Source organism: Oncorhynchus nerka, linkage group LG6, assembly GCF_034236695.1.
Source record: "Oncorhynchus nerka isolate Pitt River linkage group LG6, Oner_Uvic_2.0, whole genome shotgun sequence".
In the NCBI taxonomy this organism is placed as follows: Eukaryota; Metazoa; Chordata; class Actinopteri; order Salmoniformes; family Salmonidae; genus Oncorhynchus; species Oncorhynchus nerka.
The window spans coordinates 28,165,040-28,177,092 of NC_088401.1; the positions used below are offsets into that span (position 1 = coordinate 28,165,040).

At 46.5% G+C, this 12,053-nt stretch overlaps 1 protein-coding gene across 2 annotated transcripts in view; it reads left to right on the forward strand.

The window, feature by feature from the left end:
* Positions 1–12,053, forward strand: part of prex2 (phosphatidylinositol-3,4,5-trisphosphate-dependent Rac exchange factor 2) — a 232,719-nt gene that overhangs the window by 206,137 nt on the left and 14,529 nt on the right. For both annotated transcript variants that reach the window (XM_065019466.1, XM_065019467.1), the window contains exons 37-38: positions 1,836–1,902; positions 2,169–2,359. In XM_065019466.1, the coding sequence (XP_064875538.1) occupies positions 1,836–1,902; positions 2,169–2,359 (258 nt within the window). The remainder of the gene's footprint in view (positions 1–1,835; positions 1,903–2,168; positions 2,360–12,053) is intronic.

Below are 12,053 nucleotides of genomic sequence, written 5' to 3' on the forward strand. Positions count from 1 at the left end.
TTGCGGTAGGAATCCGGAGATGTGGTAGAGAAAAAGCAGTCTGATATGCTTTGGGTAGATGTCGCGCTGGTGTCCTAGTTAGCGTTGAAGACCGCTAGCAGTGGCTAGCTAGTAGCTAGTTAGCGGCTAGCTTCTGATGAGGGTTCCGATTCTAAAGTATAGAAAAAGCAGATCCGTACCACATTGGGTGGTGCGGGTTGCAGGAGAGTATATTCAGCCTGTAGTTGGAAAGTGAGATTAAAATATGTACGAAATATATACAGAAAAAAAACGAGGAAAAACTATATTTACACTATACAGGACGGGACAAGACAAAACACACGTCCGACTGCTACGCCATCTTGGAAAGCTATAACAGTGCCACCGACGCGGCCCACTCCCGAGGACTGTTGGGTTATGTACCCAATGCATATCGATGACTGGTAAATAGCTTAAATGTCCGATAAATACAAATATTCCCGGACACCCTGGTGTGTGCGTTTGTGTGTGTTTGTAGAATGAACTTGACTTCCCCACCCTGCCAGTACTGATTTACAGTGTTATTAAATCCTGAACCATAACTGTTTTAATGTCAGGCAAAAATATCATTGTGATAATAAACATCAAGGCAGTCTGTCTGCAATCCCAAATGGTACCCTCTTCCCAATGGACCCTGGTCTAAAGTAGTGCACTAAATAGGGAATAGTTGGGACTCATACATGTGCTGGGCAGACTAAACTAAACATGAATGGATTAGCTTTTATTGTCAGCAGTATGAACAATATCCCTGGCATTACACTTTTCTGTTTACCCTCAAGCCTAAACACTAGGAAACATGTCAATGGGAATCTGTAGGGATACGTCTCTATCCAGCATATGAACAACAATGCTTTGGCTAGCAGAAAGGATATCGCATATCGCCAACTGAAGATTATTAGATGCAGGATAGGAGGCTAATGGCCACAGGCAGATGCATACCATTCTGTGTGTGTGTGTGTGTGTGTGTGTGTGTGTGTGTGTGTGTGTGTGTGTGACCTATTATACTGTACCAAATATGCTTCAAGCTATGAATCAAGGCAGGTACTACAACCATCAGAGTGCTACAACCATCACAGCCTCAAGCATTGGAGAGACACACACACATACACACACTTGGTATAATAAGAGGGGTTGACTGACTGTGACTGATTTTACGTACTGCTGAGCCAGCACCATTAGCATCACACACATCGTCCATTCTCCAGCCAGCCATCTCCATAGAATAGAGAGACCAGGCTAGTACTGCCTCTAGTGGCCACACTATGAAACTACACCCTCCAGCACACTATGAAACTACACCCTCCTGCTCATTGAATGAATGAAGGAACGAAGCCCAGATGAGATGCTCAGTCTGCATCACAAATGGCACCCTACATAGAGCCCTGGTCAAAAGTAGTGCGCTATATAGGGAATAGGGTGCCATTCGGGACACATACTTAGTTTGTATATCTGCTGAGCTAGGATCTGGAGCTTGGACTGGGTGAGACAGATGATTTGATGTACCACACCACCCAGCTCCAAAACAAACACTTGATGGACTGCTGCCCTATTTACCCTGCTTTGCAGAGCAGGGCCTGGGCTGGTCTGATCTGCTGCTACTGAGTCTGACCTATTGGTCAAATAAAGTTTAAATACATTTGTGCAAAGGATATGGCATAACACGTAGGGCTACTGTGTTGCAGAACTATGGGTGCCATAGTGTGGAGGGCTTACCCTAACCTCCTGAATAGTCCATTAAACATTGTTTATCATTAGCTAAAAACCATTGTCATGCTAGGGAGCAGCATTGTCTAACCTTCCTGTGTTCCTCTCTACAGGGCTTTCTACCTGGATAAGTCCAACCTTCCCCCCAGCTCCACACCTAAAGCTGCCCTCATAGACAAGGTAAGAGGATCAGGAAACGCCAGCTTCATAGGTTTGTTTCAGTGGAGTCATGGTCTGATACTCACGTTATGCAGTCATAGCAAGTAGCCTTGTCCGAGCCAGAATGATCCATGGCACAATGGTCCTGTTTCTGCAGAGCAAGACAGCTTGATGTACAAGTATACCCCCTGGACAGGACGCTAGTCTATCGCAGGGTCTGATACAGTAGTCATACAGTATTAACCCTCCCTCCCTTTCTCCTACCTCTCCTTCTTCTCTCCTCCCAGTTGATGCGTCCTCTGAATGCTCTGGAGGAGTTGTACCGGCTGATGGAGAGTTTCATCTCCTCCCGTCGCACGGCAGCCTGTCAGTATACAGCCTGTGGGGCGTCAGGAGTCGGCCTGCTTACCGTGGCATCAGAACTCTGCTCTCGCCTCGGAGCCACACACATCGTCATGTGCAACAGCGGCGTGCACCGGTGAGTGACAGAGAGAGAGAGAGAGCGGAAGAGAGGGGATCTGGCCGAAAATATTCAAATGAATAATAAAACCAATTGCACTTTATGGCAGTAAAGTGTGCGCTGTGCTTACAAAGCAAGACTTTGACAAATGGGACAAACCCCCAATGGAAACCCAGCATGTGGAACTCTGTACGAGCATCCTCAGGCTACAGAGAAAAATATACAAACATTGCATGCAGAGCAGAATTAGGCCAATTCCCTCTTCTGATTAATATCTAAAGAAGAGCCACCAAATGTTAGAATAATTTAGAAACAAGTGACCCCCCCCCCTCCCCCCACTTCGGACTGTTGTGATGACCGTATTACTGCATCACCAGCAGTTATGAGTCATGATCGCAGTGGAATTCCACATGACCGTTGACTCACGGTAAACTCCTCTTATGCACTCTGATGATCAATTTGGGGAAAGAAGTTCAACAGCAGGTTGAAGCTGAGTGGGGGAAACATGGTCCTTGTGGATGTTGTTTCAAAGCCAAACACAACGAAATGGACTGCGCTTTCTAAGGTGATGATTCATTCAAAACACCCATACCCCCGTGCATATGCATACCCTGAATTATAATGACGATTGTGCCGCTATACAATACATAGCCAACCGTGTATTTACACATGGCAGAAATACAAGCAAAAATACTGATGTAAAATATCTTTGGTACGTAATTGGTCTAGCCTACATTAATCAAATTTCCAATTTAGCCTACAATTATAGTGAATTTGTTTTAGATTTTGAATAGCCTAGTGCTAAGGCTTTTTTATTTTCATAATTCATAGACTGACACGTTACTTTTAGCTGCAGAATGTCTCACCACCATGAGTTTCCATCTCCTCCTCTCTCTTCCGTTCCTTTCTACGGCGCGCATATGGGGGGGGCTGTCAACAGTTTAATGAAATATGTTGTGAAAACATGTTACTATCGATGTTCCCGAACAGATTTCAGTTGGTTTCCCAAATTAAGCACTGGATAGCTGCAGAAATAGGGTTGGAGAAAAAAGCCCCTGGGATACAGTGTTTGGGTGGAATGTCACCTTAGGCGCAGCGAAATTACCGTACACACTGCAGAGGGTAGTGTATAGGGCCCAGTACATCACTGGGGCCAAGCTTCCTGCCATTCAGGACCTCTATACCAGGTGGTGTCAGAGGAAGGCCCTAAAAATTATCAAAGACTCCAGCCACCCTTGTCATAGAGTTTTCTCTGCTACCGCACGCACGACAGGTGGTACCGGAACGCCAAGTCTGGGTAAAATGGCTTCTTAGCAGCTTTTACTCCCAAGCCATAAGACTCCTGAATAGCTAATCAAATGGCTACCCAGACTATTTGCATTGTCACCCCCCCACCCTCTCTTTTACACTGCTGCTATTCTCTGTTATTATCTATGCATAGTCACTTTCACTCTACCTACATGTACATATTACCCCAATTACCTCGACTAACCGGTGCCCCCCGCACATTGACTCTGTACCGGTACCCCCTGTATATAACCTCACTACTATTATTTTACTGCTGCTCTTAATTATTTGTTATTTTTATTCATATTTTTTACTTGTCTATTTTTTACTTAACACTTATTTTTCTTAAAACTGCAGTTTTGAGGGGCGTCCTGAGTGGTGCAGTGGTCTAAGGCACTGTATCGCAGTGCTAGCTGTGCCACTAGAGATCCTGGTTCGAGTACAGGCTCTGTCGCAGCCGCACAATTGGCCCAGCGTCGTCCGGGTTAGGGGAGGGTTGTAACCACCAATTGGACAAGTGTTACGGCTCTCGTTGGTGGTAGAATGAGTAGACCAAGACGCAGCGTGGAAAGTGTTCATGATTTTAATATTCAAAAAACACTCAAACAAAATAACAAACGTGAAAAACGAAAGCGCACAGTTCTGTCAGGCACAGACACTAAACAGAAAACGGTCCCACAAAACCCAAAAGGAAAATGAGAACTTATATGTGATCCCCAACCAGAGACAACGATAGACAGCTGCCTCTGATTGGGAACCACACACACACACACGGCAGTGGTCTAAGGCACTGCATCGCAGTGCTAGCTGTGCCACTAGAGATCCTGGTTCGAGTACAGGCTCTGTCGCAGCCGCACAATTGGCCCAGCATCGTCCGGGTTATGGGACGATGCTGGGATGTCCTTGTCCCATCGCGCTGTAGCGACTCCTTGTGGTGGCCAGTAGCAATGCACGCTGACACGGTCAGCCAGGTGTACAGTGTTTCCTCCGACACGTTGGTGTGGCTGGCTTCTGGGTTAAGCGAGCAGTGTGTCAAGAAGCGGTGCGGCTTGGCGGGGTCGTGTTTCGGAGGACGCATGGCTCTCGATGTTTGCCTCTCCCGAGTCCATACGGGAGTTGCAGCGACGAGACAAGACTGTAACTACCAATTGGATACTCTCATTTTCCTTTATTCACCTGTTGTATTCCAAATACAATTTGATTTGACATAGGTTACAAGTACATAGGTTACAAGTCCTTAACCAACAATGCAGTTGTTGTTTTAGTTTTTTCATTATTATACCCCATTTGATAACGGGCCGTTCTGAAATCTAAACTAATTTGACATATTAGTAAAGAGCAGATTCAATTGAGAACAGTCTAATGGGTAAAAATATGATCACTTGATGAGAGAACAGCTGTGCAGCCAGAGGCAAGGAACAGAGCCAAGCTTCAATAGCCGCATCATAGTCGCATTATAGTCGCATCATAGTCGCATCATAGCCGCATCATAGTCGCATCATAGCCGCATCATAGCCGCATCATAGCCGCATCATAGCCGCATCATAGTCGCATCATAGCCGCATCATAGTCGCATCATAGTCGCATCATAGTCGCATCATAGCCGCACCATAGCTGCACCATAGCCGCATCATAGCCGCATCATAGTCGCATCATAGCCGCACCATAGCCGCATCATAGCCGCATCATAGCCGCATCATAGTCGCATCATAGTCGCATCATGCAGCCCATATATGTTTTGATTTCTAAGGCCGACATGCTTTGTATCATCCACTACTAAAGTTGCCAAATAACTCTAAATCTATTGTATAGGACCTGTTTCAAATGATCACTTTTACACTCAACATAGCCACTTCATAATGTGCATTTGCTCCGGAATGGGAAAATGATCCTTTCTATGTTATTCACCTAAGTCCAATCATATTCTTCTTGTATGTAGCTTGTATGCTTGGAGGTCTGGAAATGCTAAACGTGTTTATGTTAATTACCGGTAAATTACCGTGAGACCGGCAGTCTTATGCATGACAATAACCGGCTGACAATTTCATGACCGCCACAGCCCTACTCCCACTCCTACAAAACCCTTAAATGCCCAGATGTGACCATAGAGAAGAGTCCCCTCAGCCAGCTGGTCCTGAGGCTAAGTTCGCTAACCACTACCAAGGCAACAAAGCCTCAGGACACCACTGGTCCAACCAAATTATCACAAAGCAAAGAAAATAATCTATCACGTATTGGAAAGACAAAGTTAACTTCAATGCTAGTCTGCTTAGAGCCAAATATCTGACCACTATGACTGGTAGAAAATGGAGAAAAACACGGACTATGTACTCCGTGAGCACAACATGTCCATAGAAACTGGCCCAGAGAGAGGTCGAGAGACAGCTGCATTTTCTCCTACATTGCCAGAACTATAAAGACTTACGGGCTATTTTCTTCCCCCAAATTTAAAAAACGAATACAAAGATTTTGAAACTAAAACAGAAAAGGAGAAAATCCAATATCGAAAAAACTGTGGCATATTAGCTGCAAAATATGTCGCTTCCTGACACCCCGTAGGGACAGCCAGTGGAATGACCAACCAGGTATCTATCTGCTTCATCATTAAAAAAAATAAAATCTGTCTATATGTTTGCTTTGGCAATGTATGTGGTAACACTTTCCATTGAGAGAGAGAGTGACTTGTCCCTTCTCACATTGTCCCCTTTTTCTCTCCCTCCCTCTCTTCTTTCTTCCTCTCTGTATCTCCACATACTGTCAATCTCTGACAGTTACTTAGCAGGCTTGGCTTTCCACACACGCACACACACACACACACACACACACACACACACGCACACACACACACACACACACACACAATGTTCTCTATTTGTCTCCATCCAGCATTCTATATCCTCCCTACATTTCTATAGCATCTCCATTACCACATTGAATGTACTCATTAATAGGACTGAATCCCAAATGGCACCCCATTTTCTATATAGTGCACTACTTTTGACCAGAGCCTTATACAGACAACAGGCTGCCATTTGGAACACAGTGTAGAACTTACTATTAACATACCTTCCTCTGCATTAGTTATGAAGCCGATACTCTTAGTAATGGCTTTCATTGTTCCTTAAAGAGATGGTTAGTGCCTTTTTAAGTGAATATAGCACTTTTTAGACGGGAAGTCAACGACAGGTCAATTACTTCCATTCTTATTACATTCCATGTCTGCGTTCCGAATGGCAGCCCTATATCATGCACTGCTTCTGACCAGAACCCTATGGGCCCTGGTCAAAAGTAGTGCACTTTATAAGGATTAGGGTGTAATTTGGGATGCTACCTATATAAGGTTCCATCTTTCACCTGCCAGATCTTGTCTCGATTCATCATCCTGTGGGGACAGAAATATCCTGATCGTTTGTCACCCCTGATCCCTGCTGCTGCTTCATTCTCTCTTTCATATTTTTATCTCTCTCTCTCTCTCTGTCAGTCTCTATTCCACACACACACACACACACACACACACACACTCTTGCGTGTGGTGGTGTGAATGACAGTGTGATAAAGTGTTGTGGAGTGAGCTGCCCGGCTGGCTGAGCTCTAATAGAAAGCCCCCGTCAGACTAGTGACTGCTGCTCCTTTATTAACTCACAGCCGTGTGTGTGTGTGTGTGTGTGCGTGTGTGTATGCGTGCGAGGATGTGTGTGTTTGAGCACCACTAACTGGCCACAAGTCACCCATACAGGCAGGCTAAGTGTAGCGTGACAAGGCAGGTCAATTCTAGGGTTATTTGTCGGCCTGTTTTCCCACCCTAAATGCTATTCCATCTAGAGGGTTCTATAGAACGGGTTCCTGGTTCCCGGTACCATGTTTTTCTTCCACAGCCTGTGTTTTTCTATGTACAGAACCACTCTGCTCTAACTTCATATTAATCAAAACACTGTTTATGGAACAATTCTTCCATAATCAAATATTCATCAAACTCTGACGCAGTACAGGATACAGCTTAATAACGTGCTTTTTCCCCCGGAACAATTCCAAATCTGACGAACGCAGTAATCCCAAATGGCACCCTATTCCCATTATAGTGTACGATTTATGTGGGGCTCTAGTCAAAAGTAGTGCTCTAAATAGGGAATAAGGTGCCATTTGGGAATCTGACTGTGTGAAATCTTAATGGATTCCAGAAGGGTAGAAATAAGGAAATAGCAGGATGGTATTTATGAAACACTATGAAGCCAGGCCAATAGATTAGTAATGTAATGGAAACTGCACTATCAGAGAGAGAGAGAGAGGCAGGCAGGCAGCACACACACACACACACACACACACACACACACACACACACACACACACACACACACACAGGTTGCTCTATTGAAGTGATTAGTTGGCCTGATGGGCGAGGTAGCAGTGAGGTTTAATAACAGTGAAAGCAGCAGCAGTGTGATATTCAGGGTCTCAGCAGTTTACAATGTGCTGCCTCCGCTCCTCTGTTTCTCTACAATGTGCTGCCTCCGCTCCTCTGTTTCTCTACAATGTGCTGCCTCCGCTCCTCTGTTTCTCTACAATGTGCTGCCTCCGCTCCTCTGTTTCTCTACAATGTGCTGCCTCCGCTCCTCTGTTTCTCTACAATGTGCTGCCTCCGCTCCTCTGTTTCTCTACAATGTGCTGCCTCCGCTCCTCTGTTTCTCTACAATGTGCTGCCTCCGCTCCTCTGTTTCTCTACAATGTGCTGCCTCCGCTCCTCTGTTTCTCTACAATGTGCTGCCTCCGCTCCTCTGTTTCTCTACAATGTGCTGCCTCCGCTCCTCTGTTTCTCTACAATGTGCTGCCTCCGCTCCTCTGTTTCTCTACAATGTGCTGCCTCCGCTCCTCTGTTTCTCTACAATGTGCTGCCTCCGCTCCTCTGTTTCTCTACAATGTGCTGCCTCCGCTCCTCTGTTTCTCTACAATGTGCTGCCTCCGCTCCTCTGTTTCTCTACAATGTGCTGCCTCCGCTCCTCTGTTTCTCTACAATGTGCTGCCTCCGCTCCTCTGTTTCTCTACAATGTGCTGCCTCCGCTCCTCTGTCCTCTGTTTCTCTACAATGTGCTGCCTCCGCTCCTCTGTTTCTCTACAATGTGCTGCCTCCGCTCATCTGTTTCTCTACAATGTGCTGCCTCCGCTCCTCTGTTTCTCTACAATGTGCTGCCTCCGCTCATCTGTTTCTCTACAATGTGCTGCCTCTGCTCCTCTGTTTCTCTACAATGTGCTGCCTCCGCTCCTCTGTTTCTCTACAATGTGCTGCCTCCGCTCCTCTGTTTCTCTACAATGTGCTGCCTCCGCTCCTCTGTTTCTCTACAATGTGCTGCCTCCGCTCCTCTGTTTCTCTACAATCTGCTGTCTCCGCTCCTCTGTTTCTCTACAATGTGCTGCCTCCGCTCCTCTGTTTCTCTACAATGTGCTGCCTCCGCTCCTCTGTTTCTCTACAATGTGCTGCCTCCGCTCCTCTGTTGCTCTCTTTCTCTACAATGTGCTGCCTCCGCTCCTCTGTTGCTCTCTTTCTCTACAATGTGCTGCCTCCGCTCCTCTGTTGCTCTACAATGTGCTGCCTCCGCTCCTCTGTTTCTCTGTTTCTCTACAATGTGCTGCCTCCGCTCCTCTGTTTCTCTGTTTCTCTACAATGTGCTGCCTCCGCTCCTCTGTTTCTCTGTTTCTCTACAATGTGCTGCCTCCGCTCCTCTGTTGCTCTCTTTCTCTACAATGTGCTGCCTCTGCTCCTCTGTTTCTCTGTTTCTCTACAATGTGCTGCCTCTGCTTCTCTGTTTCTCTGTTTCTCTACAATGTGCTGCCTCCGCTCCTCTGTTTCTCTCTCTACAATGTGCTGCCTCTGCTTCTCTGTTTCTCTACAATGTGCTGCCTCCGCTCCTCTGTTTCTCTCCAATGTGCTGCCTCCGCTCCTCTGTTTCTCTACAATGTGCTGCCCCCGCTCCTCTGTTTCTCTACAATGTGCTGCCTCCGCTCCTCTGTTTCTCTACAATGTGCTTCCTCCGCTCCTCTGTTTCTCTACAATGTGCTGCCTCCGCTCCTCTGTTTCTCTACAATGTGCTGCCTCCGCTCCTCTGTTTCTCTACAATGTGCTGCCTCCGCTCCTCTGTTTCTCTGTTTCTCTACAATGTGCTGCCTCCGCTCCTCTGTTTCTCTGTTTCTCTACAATGTGCTGCCTCCGCTCCTCTGTTTCTCTCTTTCTCTACAATGTGCTGCCTCTGCTTCTCTGTTTCTCTGTTTCTCTACAATGTGCTGCCTCCGCTCCTCTCTTTCTCTCTCTACAATGTGCTGCCTCTGCTTCTCTGTTTATCTGTTTCTCTACAATGTGCTGCCTCTGTTTCTCTGTTTATCTGTTTCTCTACAATGTGCTGCCTCTGCTTCTCTGTTTATCTGTTTCTCTACAATGTGCTGCCTCCGCTCCTCTGTTTCTCTGTTTCTCTACAATGTGCTGCCTCCGCTCCTCTGTTTCTCTCTCTACAATTTGCTGCCTCCGCTCTTCTGTTTCTCTGTTTCTCTACAATGTGCTGCCTCCGCTCCTCTGTTTCTCTCTCTACAATGTGCTGCCTCCGCTCCTCTGTTTCTCTCTCTACAATGTGCTGCCTCTGCTTCTCTGTTTCTCTCTCTACAATGTGCTGCCTCCGCTCCTCTGTTTCTCTGTTTCTCTACAATGTGCTGCCTCCGCTCCTCTGTTTCTCTCTCTACAATGTGCTGCCTCCGCTCTTCTGTTTCTCTGTTTCTCTACAATGTGCTGCCTCTGCTCCTCTCTTTCTCTCTCTACAATGTGCTGCCTCCGCTCTTCTGTTTCTCTGTTTCTCTACAATGTGCTGCCTCCGCTCCTCTGTTTCTCTCTCTACAATGTGCTGCCTCCGCTCCTCTGTTTCTCTCTCTCTACAATGTGCTGCCTCTGCTTCTCTGTTTCTCTCTCTACAATCTGCTGCCTCTGCTTCTCTGTTTCTCTCTCTACAATGTGCTGCTTCCGCTCCTCTGTTTCTCTCTCTACAATGTGCTGCCTCCGCTCCTCTGTTTCTCTCTCTACAATGTGCTGCCTCCGCTCCTCTGTTTCTCTCTCTACAATGTGCTGCCTTCGCTCCTCTGTTTCTCTCTCTACAATGTGCTGCCTCCGCTCCTCTGTTTCTCTCTCTACAATGTGCTGCCTCCGCTCCTCTGTTTCTCTCTCTACAATCTGCTGCCTCTGCTTCTCTGTTTCTCTCTTTCTTTCTATCTCCCTCTTTTTCTCGCTCTCTCTCTTCTGTCTCTCAAGTCACCCCACAAAACCCTTTAGATGAGGGGAGCAGGAGGTGAGGGCTCACACTGTTCCAGAAAGACTAAGAAAAGTATCTTTAAAATGACGACGGACTGATTGAGAAGAGGGGGAAGAACAAAAAGAGGGGGACAGGCAGATTCTCATTCCCAGATGCTTTGAATGGAATCACTACTATTTATCTGAGCGACTGCTGGAGCCAGGAAGTTAGTCACATTTAGTAGCTTTTCAGTCGTCTCTTTACAGTAGGATTATCATCGACTGACGGCCGCTCAAAGATGTTTCAGAGACGACCAATGACCACTGTTCATTGTTGTTGCTTATCCGTCATGTAACCTTTACCGGGTGTAAAAGGCAGAATTTCTGCAAATAGGTAATGTCTCCTATAAAATGCAACCGTAAACATCTCACACACTGCTACATTCACTTTCATCATTGCATGTCATACATCAAAGCTGAGATGGCAAAGGACATCTCCTTTTCCTTCTCTCTCGCTCTCTCTCTCTCTCTCTCTGTGTCTATTTCCCTCCCTTTCTATTTTCGTGTCTCTTGGTACCATTTTCATTCCCTCTCTCTTCCCTGGTTTATCTGTATGGGCCCAGGGCGAGGCGAATGGAGCTTGTAAATTGGCCGTGGGTTGAAAGCAACGGCATAAAACAGATGGGTATAAATCAGCTGTTGCAGTGACACCAGCCCAAATGAACAGAGACTCTGCCGGCATCACACGCACGCGCTCACACACACACACACACAGACACACCTCAGCCTCATGAGCCTGGTCGTGGCAAGACCAAAATGGTGGCTGAACAATTCCTTATGGGTTGTGGCCCCGGGTAATTAGACAAGCTTTAGGTGGTTGGTAGGGAGTCATGGTATGACCGCTGGCTGAGTCCCTCACCTCGTTGTTCTATAGTCAACTGCTGTAAACGTGGTCAAAGTGAAGTGTTCGTTCTGGCTGGTGGGTAAATGTAGCACACAAACATGAGACAAGGTGGGAGGATAGTTTATCCTCATGTCTTTGACAGCAGCACACCTACTCAGCCATGTTCTAGAAAGCTGACACCAGTCCAAAGCAGGTAGTGGAAATGAAGCTCAACAGGACTTTCGACTCCGCCTGATGGTGTAGACACCCTAGTTGGTCCA